This window comes from Suncus etruscus, chromosome 10, assembly GCF_024139225.1.
Source record: "Suncus etruscus isolate mSunEtr1 chromosome 10, mSunEtr1.pri.cur, whole genome shotgun sequence".
NCBI classification, from domain to species: Eukaryota; Metazoa; Chordata; class Mammalia; order Eulipotyphla; family Soricidae; genus Suncus; species Suncus etruscus.
In genome coordinates, this window is record NC_064857.1 from 22776396 (window position 1) to 22794392 (window position 17997).

At 39.2% G+C, this 17997-nt stretch overlaps 1 protein-coding gene across 6 annotated transcripts in view; it reads left to right on the plus strand.

The window, feature by feature from the left end:
• Window positions 1-17997, plus strand: part of STAU2 (staufen double-stranded RNA binding protein 2) — a 310007-nt gene that overhangs the window by 40620 nt on the left and 251390 nt on the right. For all 6 annotated transcript variants that reach the window (XM_049781812.1, XM_049781810.1, XM_049781813.1 and 3 more), the window contains one exon: window positions 14488-14623. In XM_049781812.1, the coding sequence (XP_049637769.1) occupies window positions 14488-14623 (136 nt within the window). The remainder of the gene's footprint in view (window positions 1-14487; window positions 14624-17997) is intronic.

Here is a 17997-nt window from a genome sequence, read left to right on the forward strand (position 1 = left end):
TCCCTCCCATCAACATTCCTTTTCCCAAAAATTTCAATTTATTTCATACAATTCCAGGCAGATTGGATCTAGCACTTATTTCTCATAGAAAATATACAGCTCAAAACCCAGCTGAACAAACCAATAAATTAGTTTGTAATTTTTTTTTTTTGGGTCATACCTGGCAGTGCTCAGGAGTTACTCCTGGCTCCATGCTCAGAAATTGTCCCTGGCTAGCACGGGGGACCATAGGGGGTGCCGGGATTCAAACCACTGTCCTTCTGCATGAAAGGCAAATGCCTTACCTCCAGGTTATCTCTCAGGCCCCAGTTTGTAATATTTTTTAAATCATATTTAGATAACCTTGTTTACTTATGAAAATAACCTCTAAAGCTGATATACATCTAGCCACCTTTTATACAGTTTAAATAGATCGCTTTCTTTTTTTTTTTTTCCATTTTGTTTTTGTTTTTGTTTTTGGGCCACACCCGGTAATGCTCAGGGATTACTCCTGGCTATGCACTCAGAAGTCGCTCCTGGCTTGGGAACCATATGGGATGCTGGGGGATTGAACCGCGGTCTGTCCTAGGCTAGCGCTGGCAAGGCAGACACCTGACCTCTAGTGCCACCACGCCGGCCCCAGATCGCTTTCTTAAACACTTTGATATCCCAGCATTCCAAACCACTATACAAAGATAAATGGGTAATCTAAGGAAGACACCTACAGTTGGGTATATGGGGAGGAACCCTGGTAACTTTTTAAGTCCACCGAAATGCCTGAACTTTATAGATGAGGACCTAAAATCAACACTTAACATTTTAGCATTAGAAATCAAGGAGCCTGGGCCCAGAGAGGTAGCACAGCGGTGTTTGCCTTGCAAGCAGCCGATCCAGAACCTAAGGTGGTTGGTTCGAATCCTGGTGTCCCATATGGTCCCCCGTGCCTGCCAGGAGCTATTTCTGAGCAGACAGCCAGGAGTAACCCCTGAGCACCGCCGGGTGTGGCCCAAAAACAAAAACAAACAAACAAACAAAAAGAAATAAAGGAGCCACTAGCATGCAAAATTAAGAAATCGAACAATTCAACCAACCCAAAGAAGAACTTTGTCAGAAGGTGAGAGAATCCATACAAATGAAAGTGAAGAAACTATAAAAACATGTTAGCAAGTCATAGTAGCAGAATTACACAGGAGAATAGCATAGACGAACTTGAAGACAAATTACAAGCCAAGTACAAGTGAAAAAGAAGTCAAAAAAAGAAAGGAGAAACAAAACATTGGAAGAAAATGTAAAGTACTTAATGAAAAAAAGGCAGAAGGAATAATTTATGAATTATAGGAATACCAGAAAGGGAGGAAAAAGGAAAAGGGGAAGAACAAGTAGTGAGGTAGATAATAGCAGAGAACTTTTCCACCCTCTGGAAAGAGGCTTCTCTACAAATCCAAGAGGCAAAAAGAGCACCAAACCAAAATAAACCCTAATAGAACAACACCAAGACATATAGTAATCCAAATGCTAAAATACAAAGAGAGAGATGGACTCTTTAACACAGTAGGAAGAAGAAAAACCTCATTTAAAAATAAGAACATAACAATTGACCCACATCTTCCATTTGAAACAATCCAGGCAAGAAAGAGTAGAATGGCATATTCAAACTACAGAATGAAAGAAACTTTCAACCTAGAGTCCACTACCCAACAAAACTCTCATTTACATGGGAGGGAGGATTAAAAGGAGAGACAAAACATTGGAAGAAAAGTAAAGTACTTAATGAAAAAAGACAGAAAGATTAATTTCCGAATTAATAGGAATACCAGAAAGGGAGGAAAAAGGAAAAGGACATTCTTGGACAAAAATAAACTTGCAATATTCGTGCTAACCAAACTGATCCTAAGTGAACTACTCAGAAAGTTATTTTGGTTTTGCTTAGTCAGTTTGCTTTGGTTATTTATATTCCACATCTGAATAAAACCATTTGGTCATTGTCTTTCATTTCCTGACTTATTTCACTAAGTAAGTTTTATCCATCTTGTCTTACAAGGCTTGACTTCATTTTTTAAAAAAATAAATAAGTAGTGCTTGTTTGTATATGTCACACTCCTTTATTCAGTGTAGCAGCCAACCCCCTTTTTCTATTTGTTATGTATTATTCAATTTGAATTTATGTTTGCCTTAATAAATAGTATGAGTTTTCAGAAGGTGATTTTTGAATTAAATAAATAAATAAAAAAATTTTTACTAGATGACATTCTATTAAATAGCTTTCTTCTGCCTCTGTTTTCATTTGCTTACATCATTATAAACAAGCATAAATATTAAATATTATTTAAGACTATAAATAAGGACTTAAAATTTGTTAGCAATTAGCATTTATTTGTATGTTTCAAATTATGCCAGGTTGCTAGTGTCAATGCTAACAATGCTAACAATGTTAGTGTCAATGGGTCAACCCCATCTAACTTGGAAGTCTATGTCTTGAGTTGCCACCAGGAGTGCTCAAGGGCTACTCCTGGCTTGGTGTTGGGGATTGGTTCTTCCAGTGCTGAGGATTATGTGATGCTGGGGATGGAACCAATCAATGCTTCAAATCATTGAGGTTTCTCTTCAGCTTTTTATTGTTTGGGCACAGAAAGAAACTATTTTTGGCATGGGAACCTATTTCCTGCCAAAGATCACTGGATATTTATAATACCATTCATGGCTGTGCAGGGCAGTCAGACTGAGCTGTGGGCAATTGGAGCAGCCTTGGTGATTAACCTGTTATGCATCAAAGCCACACTGTGATTTCTCATGTTTGATAATGGTTACAGGAAGCTCCCTATCTCTCTCTTAGACCATTTTGTGTGTCATTGTCCTGATACTGACTCCAGACAACTTTTTTCAAGAGCCCTTATTGATAAATAAATTAATGATTTCATCCTTTCAACAAATATTAATTCAGTCTCTATTAGGTCCTAGAAAAGTTATAGAACTTTTTTATTTATTTATTTATTTATTTTTTGGTTTTTGGGCCACACCCGGTGATGCTCAGGGATTACTCCTGGCTATGTGCTCAGAAAGCGCCCCTGGCTTGGGGGACCATATGGGATGCTGGGGGATGTAACTGCTATCTATCCTATGTTAGTGTGTGCAAGGCACCTTACCGCTTGTGCCACTGCTCCAGCCCCAAGTTGTAGCACTTTTTAACTTCCCTCAGAATTTTTCTTTCAAGTCTTAGTAATATGTTGTTTCTTGAAAATTGTTTGTGACATTTTTCTTAATATAGAACAGGAACCTATAAATTATTACGTACAGTCGCATGCATAATTAGGCACTTTATATTTATTATTGATATAGAAATCTTCTTTAGTAGATCTAAAAATTAACTTTGTAGCCATCAGTATATGAGTTTTGCTTTTTATTTTTTTTTTGTAGTCCTGGTCCAACTCTTATCCACTGAACACAATAATAGTTTTTCCTGGAACATCTCATAGCTTGAAATGGTATTATAAATGTGTTCTGTGGGGCCAGAGAGATAGTACTGCAGGTACTTGCTTTTGCTTGTAACTGTGTAGGCTGTGTCCCTGTTTCGAATCCCTGGACTACTCACGGTCCCCTGAGCATTGCCAAAGGATACTCTTGAGCACAGAGTCAAGAATAATACCTGAACACAGCTTGGTGTGGCCTCAATAACCTTGACTCCCAACTGTTTTTTTTTCAAGCTGTGAGTAGAGAAGGGGCCTACATGAAGTGATTGCTGCCAGTGCAGCTTTGTAGTAGACAGATAATTTATTCTAGAATTGAAACCAGACTGTAGACTTGGGTTCAGTCCCTGGCACCCCATACATGGTCCTTTGAGTCCCACCATGAGCAATCACTGAGACTATTGGGTGTAGCTCCAAAATAAAAACAAACACTAAGCAAACAAAAAATTCAAACCCTATCTCATGGTTTGTGTTTTCGTGCCTGCCTTCTATGTGCCTTCAAAAAGACCAGTTTCTAGTATTTCTTTGAATTTTCACATGAGGAATTTGTGAGATTAAAAAAATTTAACTCATAAAAATATAATGCTTTCAATGGTCTAAAATTTTGTTTTGCTATGCATGCTAGGTGAATACTCTCAGTGCATTCAAGTTCCTCCACTGGTGATTTTTTTCTTTTGGTTTTTGGGCCACACCCAGTGATGCTTAGGGGTTACTCCTGGCTATGTCCTCAGAAATCGATTCTGGTTTGGGGGACCATATGGGATTCTGGGGATCGAACTGAGGTCCTTCCTGGGTCAGCCGCATGCAAGGCAAACGCCCTACCACTGTACTATTGCTTCAGCCCCTCTCACTGGTGACTTTTGAGCGTAGGACTTCCTGCATATTGCTGTACTTGAAGGGTGAATGAAGTCTTAAAATATTTTTTTTCGGGGCCGGTGAGGTGGTGCTAGAGGTAAGGTGTCTGCCTTGCAAGCGCTAGCCAAGGAAGGACCGCGACCGCGGTTCGATCCCCGGCGTCCCATATGGTCCCCCCAAGCCAGGGGCAATTTCTGAGCACTTAGCCAGGAGTTAACCCTGAGCATCAAACGGGTGTGGCCTGAAAAAACTAAAACAAAAAAGAACAGAAAATATTTTTTTTCTGCCTCAGGGATTGGATGCAGGTCTCATGCATGCAGTAGGCATGCACTTTGCTCTGAAGCTACATACCTATAATGTTTTCTTGTTTTTTTTTTTCTTTTTGAGCCTCCTCAGTGGTGTTGAGGGCATGCAGGTACCACATGTGTGTGGAGCTCATGCTGTACTTGGCATGGAACCTGGAACCCTGTGCATTCCACCATGTGCTCCAGGCCTATGGGCTATCTCTTTGGCTATCTTTTCTTTTTTTCTTTTTCTATTTTAGACTATACTTTTTACCTTGTTGTTGATATACCTGTATATAGTTAAGAACACTTCTGGTGGAGTTCCAGGGATCTTATACAATGCTGGGCATTGAATGAGGGTTAGCTGCATATAAGACAAGAACCCTATATATACACACACACACACACACACACACACACACACACATATATATATATATATATATATATATAAAATATAAATATTTCTTTGGCCCTTGAACTGTATATCCATTTAGTGCAAAATGACCTAACTTAGTTCCTATTATTACTTTGAAATGTTTGATGAACTATGAACAATAAAAAAATAATTTATATTTTATTTTAATTTTATCTTGTTAGTTGTGAGGGTCACACCTGGCGGTGCTGGTAGGGGAGGCCTGTGGTACCAGGAATTGCACTAAGGACCCTCACTCATGCAAGGCATATCCTGTACCACTTCAGCCATATCCCTGGCCTCCCAAGTTTAAATTCTTTTTTTTTGGTTTTTGGGCCACACCCGGCGTTGCTCAGGGGTTACTCCTGGCTGTCTGCTCAGAAATAGCTCCTGGCAGGCACAGGGGACCATATGGGACACCGGGATTCGAACCAACCACCATTGGTCCTGGATCGGCTGCTTGCAAGGCAAACACTGCTGTGCTATCTCTCCGGGCCCCCAAGTTTAAATTCTTTTTTTTTTTTTTTTTTTTTTTTTTTGGTTTTTGGGCCACACCCGGTAACGCTCAGGGGTTACTCCTGGCTATGCGCTCAGAAGTTGCTCCTGGCTTGGGGGACCATATGGGACGCCGGGGGATCGAACCGCGGTCCGTCTCCTAGGCTAGCGCAGGTAAGGCAGGCACCTTACCTCCAGCGCCACCGCCCGGCCCCACCAAGTTTAAATTCTTAAGGGAATAGACTACTTGTAGGGATAGAGCTCAGTGGTAGACCACCAACCTGTCTTTTATGTTTGATCCCTGGTACACCCTCTTAGCAAAAGGTTGATATTGCTCATTGGTGTTAAAGAAATGTTTAGAAAAATTTTAGGCAAATTATGATAACATTTAACATAAAACCACTCTGGGACCCAAAAGAGTTGAAAGTGTTTGTCCTCTAGAACACTGTTCAAGATTTTCAAGGTAGTTTTCAACTCATTAGCCCCAAACTGAAAGCAATTTCAATGTCTTGCCAGTAGCAGAATAAGCAACTGATATATTGATTCAATAAAATGCTTCTTAGTAACTTAAAAGAATACATGCAAATGATAAATATTTAATAAACTCATCAAGGGAGAGAGGATAAAACGATGCATATTTAGATTTCAAGAATAGAGAAAACACATCTATGGTGATAGATATTAGAAAAACACCAAGGGTGATGGAAATGGCTCTAGGAACACACCTGGAGATGCTCAGGGGGGAACCATGTGGTCCTGGGAATTGAACCCAGGTTGCACATGCCTGCAGTACTATCTTCTGGCTCTAGTCTTAGTTAGCTCTTCCTTCATCCAGGTATCACTGCTGGAATTGTTTGTGGGTCATATGAGGTGACAGGGATCAAACCTGGGTTAACTGCTTACAAACCCACTGGCTATATCTCTTTGGCACCAACATGCTTATATTTTGAGCGGAATGGTGGTCACATGACTTACATAGAGGAAGCAACTCTGAGCCATATGCTTCAGCTTTGTGAATTTCACTTTATTGTTCTTTTTAAAATACCATAAGAAAGGAATTTAAAAAATAAAAAAGGGGAAAGGAAGGCAGGGAGGGATAGAGGGAGGGAGAAAATGGAAATTTTGCTGGTGTTCTCTTTCTTGCCTTAAGTATATGTATTTAATTAGCAGATCAGACTTCTAGGAGTCATTATTGAATATAGCATCTTTTTTTTTTGTTGCTGCTATTTTTCTTACCTTATTTCCCTTGCCTGTTACTTAACCCCTCTACCCCCTTTTATTGCTTCTTCTTTTTAAAATGTTTTGTTACTGGTTTATGATTTAGATACATGATTTATTACTGGTTTTGTATATTAGGGAATCTTGGATGTTTAACTTAGTTTCTACCATAGTTTCAAGAAGTAAGTTTACCTTTTTTTGGGGGTATTTTGTTTTAGTTATATTCTACATATGAATAAAACCATTCTATAAATGCCTTTTGCTCTCATATTTCACTCAGCTACTCACTTTAAAGCCCAACTAATTCATCCCAAATGGTAATTTCAATTTTTAACCAGCAGGTAGTATTCTGCTCATTACATGTACTAAAAATTTATTTGATTATGTGTGTCTTGATTTTAATCTTGGCAACTGTGAAAACGGCTGTTATGAACAGAGAGATGAAATAGCTTTTGAACTGGTGTTTCATAGCCTTTAAGTAAAATCCTGGGAGATTTTTCTACTGAAGCATATAGTATTATCCAGATTTCTTTTTTATTATTTTAATTTTTTTTGTTTTTTGGGTCACACCCGGCAGTGCTCAGGGGTTACTCCTGGCTGTCTGCTCAGAAATAGCTCCTGGCAGGCACGGGGGACCATATGGGACACCGGGATTCGAACCAACCACCTTTGGTCCTGGATCAGCTGCTTGCAAGGCAAACGCTCCTGTGCTATCTCTCTGGGCCCTATTATTTTAATTTTTATCTATTATTTTTGGGCCACATCCAGTGGTGCTCAGGGGTTACTTCTGGATCTGCACTTAGGGGTCATTTCTGAAGTTCTCAGGGGACCATTTGGGGTGCCCAGGATTGAACCTAAGTCAGCTGCATTCAAGGCAAATAAATACCCTACCTACTGTGCTATCATTCTGGCCCCATGTATTTTTTTTAATAAGAAAATTTATACTATTTCTGTAGAGTTAATATCAATGTACATTTCCTCTAGCAATTTCCAGGGTTTCATTTTTCTTCACATCCTTACCAATACTTGTTGATCCCTATCTTTTTTCTATAGGGACTATTCTCTTTGATATTGTAGTTTTGATTTGCATTTCTCTAATACTAAGTGGAGATTTTAGAATATTTTCATGTGTCTATGGGTCATCTGTCTGTCTTCTTTGGACAGTTTTCTAATTAGGTCTTCTGCTCATTTTTGAGGGGGGGAGTTTTGGGCCACACCCGGCAGTGCTCAGGAGTTACACCTGGCTATCTGCTCAGAAATAGCTCCTGGCAGGCACGGGGGACCATATCGGATGTTGGGATTTGAACCAACCACCTTAGGTCCTGGATTGGCTGCTTGCAAGGCAAACACCGCTGTGCTATCTCTCCGGCCCCAAATTTTTTTGTTTGTTTGTTTTTGGGTCACACCTGGCATTGCTCAGGGGTTGCTCCTGGCTATACACTCAGAAATCACTCCTGGCAGGCTCTGGGGACCAAATGGGATGCTGGGATTCGAACCCTGTCTTTCTGCATGCAAGGTGAACACTCTACCTCCATGCTATCTCTCCAGCCCCTTCTTCTGCTCATTTTTAAATTGTGTTGCTTGCTTTTTGGTTTTGAACTCATGCTAGCTCTGTTTGTATTGTGGATATCAACCCCTTTCAGATGTTCAAATGCCTTCACCTGCTAAATAGTCTTTGTGTGCACATGTACGTGGTATTTTCCTTTGCTGTATAGAAGTTATTTAATTTGAGGTAGTTCCTATTTGTTTTTCTTGCCTTTATTTCCTTTTATTTGTGGGGGGGCTCACCCGGAGATGCTCAGGGGTTACTCCTGGCTATGCGCTCAGAAATTGCTCCTGGCTTGGAGGACATATAAGACACCAGGGATCGAACTGCGGTCCATCCTAGGTCAGCTGCATGCAAGCAAACGACCTACTGCTTGTGCCACCGCTTCAGCCCCTTCTTGCCTTTTTTTTTTTTTTTTAAACAAATTTGGTTTTTGGGGCACAACTGGAAGCACTCAGGGGTTACTACTGGTTCTTTGCTCAGAAATCACTCCTGGTAGGCTTGGAGGACCATATGAGAAGCTGTGGATCAAACCACCAGATTGGCCGAGTGCAAGGCAAACCACTAGCTTCTGTGCTATCGCTCCTGGCCCCTTTCTTTGCTTTTGTTTCCTTTGTCTGATGAAGTTGAAATCTATATAAATTTCTGTTCTATTGAGGATGTCAGCTCTGTTTTCTCCTCTGTGCTTTATGATATCAAGTTTGATGTCTAGGTCTTGATTCTGTTTTGAGTTAACGTATGATTAACATTAAATAGTGACGAAGTTACAGTTTTTGCTTGTGACAGTACAAATTACCCAGCACTATCTGTGGATTCTCCATTGGTCATTCTCCATTGTATGAATTCATCTCCTTTGCCATAGATTTTAAGCCTGTATGTATGTATTAATTTATTTATGGAATCGTTTTCTGTTCTGATAATCTCTGTGTCTTAATCCAGTGCCATACTGTTTTTTTTAAAATTTTTTTTTTTTTTTGGTTTTTCGGGCCACACCCGTTTGATGCTCAGGGGTTACTCCTGGCTATGCGCTCAGAAATTGCCCCTGGCTTGGGGGGACCATTTGGGACGCCGGGGGATCGAACCGTGGTCCTTTCCTTGACTAGCGCTTGCAAGGCAGACACCTTACCTCTAGCACCACCTCGCCGGCCCAGTGTGCCATACTGTTTTATTGATTATGACTTTGTACTAAAAAATCATGTGGTATGGTGACTTCATTTTCCCCTCAGAATTCTTTGACTATTAAGTGTGTTTTGAAATTTCATATAACTTTTGAAATTGTTTATTCTATTTTCTTAAACAATACTATTGGTATCTTGATAGAGAATCCATTGACTGTACATTGTTTTATATAAGTCATTCTGCTTAAAAATAATCTAATTGCTTTATTTAAGCACAGTGGTTACAAAATTATTCGTAGTTTGGTTTTAGTTATAGAATGTACAACATCCTTCACCAGTGCACCTTTCCTGCCACCAATGTCCCCTGTTTCTTTCTAGCCCTCCATCCCTGCCTTTCTCTGGGACAGGCATTTTGTTGCTTGCTTTCTCTCATTCATTGTCTCTCTCTTTCTCTTTTCTTTTCTTTTTTTGTTTTTGTTTTTGTTTTTGTTTTTTGTTTTTGTTTTTGGGTCACACCTGGCAGTGCTCAGAGATTACTCCTGGCTTTGTGCTCAGAAATATTCCAGGCAGGTTTGGGGGACCATATGGGATTCTGGGAATCAAACCTAGGTCTGTCCCAGATTGGCCGAGTATAAGGCAAACGCCCTACCTCTGTGCTATTGCTTTGACCCTTCTCTCTCTCTTTTTTTTTTTTTTTGACACTGGTTTGCACTACTGTTAGTGAAGTGGTGCCATGCACTTTATCCCCTTATAACACCGAGTTCTTGTCCAGAATAGTAAGTTCTAATTTTGTCATAGTGGATCCTTCTCTACGTGTATTCATCTTTCTTTGTGGCAAGCTTCCTGCCATGGACTGGCCCTTCTGGCCCTCATCTCTATTGTTTCGATATTATTACTATTCTATCTGTTCTTTTTCTTAATTTTTAAAAATTAAGAAATATTTTACTTAAACACCTTAGATACAAATTATGATTGTAGTTGGGTTCAGTCATATAAAGAACACCCACCTTCACCAGTGCAACTTTCCCATCACCAATGCCCCAAATCTCCCACCTCCCTTACCTCCCCTGCAACCTGTATTTGAGACAGAGGCTTTCTACTTCTCTCATTCATTCACATTGTTAATGATAGTTGTGTCAGTGTAGTTATGTCTCTAACTTCACTTACCACTCTTTGTGGTGAGCTTCATATCATGAGCTGGACCTTCCAGCCCTCATCTCTTTTGTCTCTGAGAATTATTGCAAAATGTCTTTGATTTTTTTTTTTTTTTTTGGTTTTTGGGCCACACCTGGCGGTGCTCAGGGGTTATTCCTGGCTGTCTGCTCAGAAATAGCTCCTGGCAGGCACAGGGGACCATATGGGACACCGGGATTCAAATCAACCACCTTTGGTCCTGGATCGGCTGCTTGCAAGGCAAACGCCACTGTGCTATCTCTCCGGGCCCTGATTTTTCTTATATCCCACAAATGGGTAAGATTATTCTATGTCTATTGCTGTCCCTTTGATTCATTTTACTCAGCATAATAATCTCCATGTACATCCATTTATAAGCAAATTTCATAACCTTATATTTTCATTGTGTAGAGTACCATAGTTTGTTTATCCACTCATCTGTTGTCAGGTGCCTGGTTGTTTCCAGATTCTGGTTATTGTAAATAATGCTGCGATGAACATAGGAGTGCAGAGGGCTTTTTTTTTTTTTGTATTGTATCTTTGTGTTCATAGGGTATATCCTTAGGAGTGGTATTACTGGATCATACTTAAGCTCAATTTCCAGTTTTTTGAAGAATATTTATAATTCATAAAGGTTGAACTAGTTGGCATTTCCTCCAGCAGTGAATGAGAGTTCCTTTCTCCCCACATCAATGCCAATATTGTTTGTTCTTGTTCTCTGTGATATGTGCTAGTTTCTATTGTGTGAGATGATAACTCATTGTTGTTTTGATTTGTATCTCCTGATGATTAGTGATTTGGAGCATATTTTTATGTGCCTTTGGCCATCTGTATTTCTTCTTTGAGGAAATTTCTGTTCATTTTTTTCTCCCCATTTTTGATGTGGTTAGATGCTTTTTTTCTTGTTAAGTTCTTAAGTACCGTGTATCTTAGATATTAACCCCTTATCACATGGCTATTGGGTGAATAATTTCTCACATTTCATGGGTAGCCTATGCACCCTAGTCACTGTTTCCTTTGAAGTGCAGAAGCTTCTCAGTTTAATGTAGTCCCATTTGTTTATCTTTGCTTCTACTTGTTTGGACAATGCTGTTTCCTCTTTGAAGATACCTTTAGTCTCAACATCATGGAATGTTTTGCTTACATTTCCCTCTATTTACCTTATGATTTCAGGCCTCATATCAAGCTCTTTATCCATTTTGATTTGACCTTTGTGCATGATGTTAAAGGTCTGAGTTCACTTTTTTGCCTGTAGTTAACTAGTTGTCCCAACACCACTTGTTGAAGAGGCTTTCCAATTTCCATTTTGCTTTTCTTGAGTCTATATCAAAGATTATTGATAGGTACATTGATTATATGTCTGGGGTAGGGGTCAGTCTCAGACTACTCAAGTCTATTTCATTGATCTGAGAGTCTGTAAGACAACAATTTTAATTCACTTTTTCTAAGTCAATGGGTACCAGATGCCTTTCCATTTATTTATATTTATATTTTATAGTTTATTTTTGTTTTTGGGGCCATGCTTGGTGGTGTTGGTTTTGCACTCAGAAATCACTCCTGGCATACTCAGATGATCATATGGGTTGCCGGGGATTGAACCTGGGTCTGTCCTGGTTTGACCTCGTTCAAGGCAAATGCCGTACCGCTCTATTGCTCCAGCACTATGTTATATATATATATACACACATATATACATATGTATATATATATATATATATGTATGTATAGTTTTTGGGTCACACCTGGCAGCACTCAGGAGTTACTCCTGGCTCTATGCTCAGAAATTGCTCCTGGCAGGCTCGGGGGATCATGTGGGATGCCGGGATTTGAACCACTGGCCTTCTGCATGCAAGGCAAATGCCGTACCTCCATGCTATCTCTCCGGCCCCTGTTTTATAGTTTTTAAGCCCTTACCCTGACACCACCCCCAATGGAGATTGAACTTCATACATGTTAAGCAAGTGCTTCATTGCTAAGTTTCTCTGAGGAATTTTATCTTGTTTTTGCAGTGGCTGCCCACAGAATTTTCTTCTTATGTATCTGGGTTAGCTTCTGTTTTCCTGCAGGCAGTATCTTGAATTTAGTATTGGAATTCCAGCTGTACTATATCAGCCCCCTCCTTCTGTTCTTATTACAATCTTTCATAATTTCACATGAATTCTTTTTAGAACTGTGATTTAAAGCCAACAGTTTACTGACTCTCTGGATTGCTTCTGACAAGACTGCTGTTGAATGGTTGTGCTAGACTCTCCAACCTCGTTGTTGCTATTTTCTATCAGTCCTAATTTCCTTGTTGCATTTAACACATCAGTTTTGGGCTTTTTCCTTTTCTTTTTTATTTCTGGGCCATACTAAACAATGCTCAGGTGTTATTACTGGGAGGACTATGGCAGTCATACGGGATGCCAGTGATTGAACCCAGGTCAGCCCACTTGCAAGGCAAGCACTATATCCTCTCTCTGTTCTATCTCTCCAGTTCCTCAACATTTTTGTGTTGTGGTATATGATGAGTAGAATCTTGAATGTACGGCATGAAAGAGACTCAAATAAAGTACCTTGGAGTTTACATCAAAATATGTTTTACTTTCTGTAAAAGTTTTATATTCACTTCTGTGATTCATTTTATGAAACATATATTCATTTTACTAAATTTTTTTGGTATTTAGAATATATAATATTTTTAATGTAGGGTTATTTATTATGGGATTTTTTTCAAACTTACTGAAGTAGAAGGAATAGGATGTTGAATGTTCATGTACCTATCACAGCTTCAGTAGTTACCAACACAAACGATCTTTCTTGTTTCTCATCTTTCTCCTCTCTGAAGTACTTGAAAACAAATTACAGACCTCAGCAAATATGTGTGTAAAAGAATATTTACTAAGAGCATTACATTTACTTTGTTCTGTTCATATTAGGAACAAGTAAAAAATGTTTACATTAAAGGCATTTGCCTTGTATGCACAAGGACGGCAGTTCTTTTTTTTTTTTTTTTTTTTTTTTGTGGTTTTTGGGTCACACCCGGCAGTGCTCAGGGGTTATTCCTGGCTCCAGGCTCAGAAATTGCTCCTGGCAGGCACGGGAGGACCATATATGGGACGCCGGGATTCGAACCGATGACCTCCTGCATGAGAGGCAAACGCCTTACCTCCATGCTATCTCTCCGGCCCAGGACGGCAGTTCTAATTCGGCATCCCATATGGTCCCCTGAGCCTGCCAGGAGCGATTTCTTTTTTTTTTGTTTTTTATTTTTGTTTTTTGAGCCACACCCGTTTGATGCTCAGGGGTTACTCCTGGCTATGTGCTCAGAAATCGCCCCTGGCTTGGGGGGACCATATGGGATGCCGGGGGATTGAACTGTGGTCTGTCCTACACTAGCGCTTGCAAGGCAGGCACCTTACCTCTAGCTCCAGCTTCCCGGCCCCAGGAGCGATTTCTGAGCATAGAGCTAGGAGTAACCCCTGAGCGCTGCTGGGTGTGACCCAAAAACAAAACAAAACAAAAGTTTACATTAGATAAATTCAAGAATTATTGATGCTGCATTCATCTATCTGCTAATTTTGATTGTTTACTTAAATAAATATTTAAATAATGAGTTTCTGATGATTAAGTGTACGTAAACTTTGTAGAATAAGTAATATTACAATTTAATACTTTATAGTATTCAAACTAAGAAATTCATGAATCTTAGATATGCCTTGTCTTGAAATAGCATGCTTATAAAGTTGAAATTTGGACCAGTAATATACAGAAAATCAATGTACAGAAAATGTACAGAAGAGAATTTATTAAAACAGTTTTCTATGTGTCTTACAAAAACCACACAGGTGGGCCATCGACTCTATTATCATTTGTTGTAATTACTCAAATAGAAGCAGAGTTTTCATGCTTTCCTATGGCAGTATTTCATTTGTGTACTTTCAATATTTCTCTCCCACAGGTAGTATTACTCCAACTGTGGAACTGAATGGGCTCGCTATGAAAAGGGGAGAGCCTGCCATCTACAGGCCGTTAGATCCAAAGCCTATCCCAAACCATAGAGCTAATTACAACTTTCGGGGCATGTACAATCAGAGGTTCGTATGTCTTGAGTTTTTGTTTTCACTGCTTAGGTTTGCATATTGGGAAAGTTTCGGAAGCTCACAACGTATTTATTTTCACTGTAAAGAAAATTCAATTTGGGCATTGTGCTTGGGTGTTAAATCAGTCTCAAGGAATAGTTGACATTGCAAGTGAAAGAAAACTTATTTTAATGTTTATGCCTATTTTAATTTTAGACATTTTTTGCATTTTTTACATTACATTTTATGTAATTTTTTTACATATATTTTTTACATTACTTTTTTGGGGTGGGGGTTGGATCACACCCAGCCATGCTCAGGGTTACTTCTGCTCTGTGCTCAGAAATCGCTCCTGATAGGGTCAGGGGACCATATGGGATGCCGGAATTTGAACCACCATCTTTTCTGGGTCAGTTGAAAAAAATCCCTACTGCTGTGTGATCTCTCTGGTCCCTTTACATTTTAAATATAATTTTATATAAAGTTTTTAAATGTAGTTTTTTAGGCAGTACCAAGTTTAAAGTTATTGCATAGCTCAGTGATAACTTTTGTTTACTTGCTCACCTATATATATATATATATATATATATATGTAATTATATACATATAAAATTAAAATAGTATGTAGTTTAATTGGTATTTTTCTTGATATGCTGAAACCATTGCAAATAAAGGATGTGTTTATCATTTTTATAAACATTTATAATTCATAAGATTGAAAAAGACTATTAAGTTTTTATGTAGATTGCATAGTTTTGTTTTAGCTACAAGTGCAACAAGATTTCTTTTTTAGAAGCATGGCATAGTTAAAAATTGATTTTTAAAAAGTATTTAGGGCCAGAGCCATAGCTCGATAGGGTGAGCACAAGTTTTGCATTCCAGAGTCTGGGGCTCATTTACTGGCACCTCATGATTCTCTGGCCATGAGAAATGACTCCTGAACATCTAGAAAGTTTCAGCACCACTGGATGTGGCCCCAAACAGACAAGCAAACTTCGTTTGATTCATTGTTGTGAAGGTGGAAAATGTAGAAAGTTAATGATAAATATAAATAAGGTGCAATCCTAAAATGAACTAGTTACTTTTTCTTTTTCTTTTTCTTTTTTTTTTTGGGCCACACTCAGAGCCACTAAGGGGCTACTCCTGGCTGTGGCTCAGAGGTCATTCTTGATGGTGCTTGGGGGACCATATGGGAAGCTGGGGATCGAACCTGGGTCGGCCCTACCCAGGCCGACAACAGGCCCTACCTGTTGTGCTTTTGCTCAGGCCTCACTTTTTTTTTTTGTTTTTTGTTTTTTTCTGAGCTAGTAAATATATCTGCACAAATCGAAGTCATCTTTTATTTTTTTGTTTTGTTTTTGTTTTTTTGTTTTTTGGGCCACACCCGGTACCGCTCAGGGGTTACTCCTGGCTATGCGCTCAGAAGTCGCTCCTGGCTTGGGGGACCATATGGGATGCCGGGGGATCGAACCGTGGTCTGTCCTAGGCTTGCACTGGCAAGGCAGAGATACCTTACCTCTAGCACCACCGCGCTGGCCCCAGAAGTCATCTTTTATAGTCAGTTTCTTCTGTTTTATCTTGGACCACACCATCTAGTGTTCCGGGATTACTCCTGGCTCTGCAGTCAGGCCCTGGTGATCCCCAAGGGACGACATGTGGTGCTGGGATCGAACCTGGTCAGTGACTGCAAGTCAATTCTGTACCGTCTCTTCCCCCTTGTACTATCTCTCTGGTCCCTGCCATTTCTATACTTTCATTTGCGGCAGTGTAATGTATGAATGGTAAAATGACTAAATCTTAAAGTAGTGTGTTACACTTGATCTTAGCCAAAAGACTGAGAAGCTATTAAAGTAGTGTTTTGATGATTTAAAAAATATATATATACATGTACTGATGCATTATTTGATGATTTTTATATATGTAAATGCACATATGATTGCTATTGGCATCAAGATTGAGAATGTTTCCATCACTTCTGAAACTTTCCTTATACCTACGGTATTTGCACTTGAGACAATTCTTTGAAATAACATGTTTCATCACATGTCAGATTAGTTGTGCCTGTTTTTGATGCTCATATACAGAGATTCAGACTTTTGTGTGTCTCTTTTTTTTTTTATTTCTTACTGTGGTTCTCTTGTTTTTCTTTCTTCTTTTCAAAATTTATCCGTATTGCTTATATGTGAATTTTATCCTTTAAGTAGTTTTTTTTGTATTAATATGTACTAATTTGTTCATCTTGTATATGCCTTACTGTTCCTTCTTTCTGCTTAATTGTAATGGTAATTTTTCATAACTCTGAAAAGAATGTCTCAAATCTTGTGTGCGTTTTATGAGCAATGTGTGTATATATATATATATAAACATAAAGTAAGTATAAACAGGAATACTTTTTTTTTTCCTTTTTTTGTGAGAGGGAGATGGGGGAGAGGGAGAAGGGGAAGAAGAAAGGAGTAAGAGGGAGAGAGGGAAGAGGGAGGAGAGAGAGGAAAAAAGAGAGAGAGGAGGAAGAGAGGGAGAAGGAAGGAGAGGTAGGGAGAGGGAGAGAGAGAAAAGAGTGACAGGGAGAGGGAGAGGGAGAGAGAGGGAGGAGAGAGAGGGAAGGGAAGAGGAAAGGGAGAGGGACAGGGAGGGAGAAGGAGAGAGAGAGAGGGAGGAAGAGAAGGAGGGAGAAAGAGAGAGGAAGAGAAGGATAGGGAGGGGGAGAGAGAGGGAGAGAAAGAGGGAGAGGAAGAGAGGGAAAGAAGAGAGAAAGGAAGGAGAAAGGGAGGTAGAGAGGGAAAGGGAGTTTTTCCAGCAAACAGGATACTTGATAAGTTTATATTGCAGTGAACAATCTTCATGCACACATTTTAGTTTTCATCATTGATTATTTCCTTAGCTAGGTTGCTCTAAGGAATTATAAATAATATGTTCCCAAATTACATTAGAGTTTACTCATTTTTATAATACTACCTTTTTTTGTATATTCAGTTAAATTATTACAGCTTTGGGTTTGTCACAAAGTTCCAAGTTTGATAGTTAAAAAAATGATCTAAAATAATACTTTGGCTTCATTGATTACTTGGGTAGCCGAACAAGTTTTCTAGTACTTTTTAGTTACTTGCTTCTTTTGATTTGTTTATTTAATATTTCTAATTTTATTGACTAGTATTTAATATTTCTGTGTTGAGAGTAGAAGCATTAAGTATTTTGATTTTTGGGTCATACTGGTATTGTCAGGTGCTAGATAGCTCACTTCCACATTGGGGTGCAAAAATCTTTGAGGTTGGATTATACCAAAATCCCCATTATTTCTACCAGGAAATCTATGTGGCTAAAAGAGAACGAACCAAGGGGAAGAGAGGTTGCTATATGATATCAGAGGGTTGGATGGCGGGCATACAATT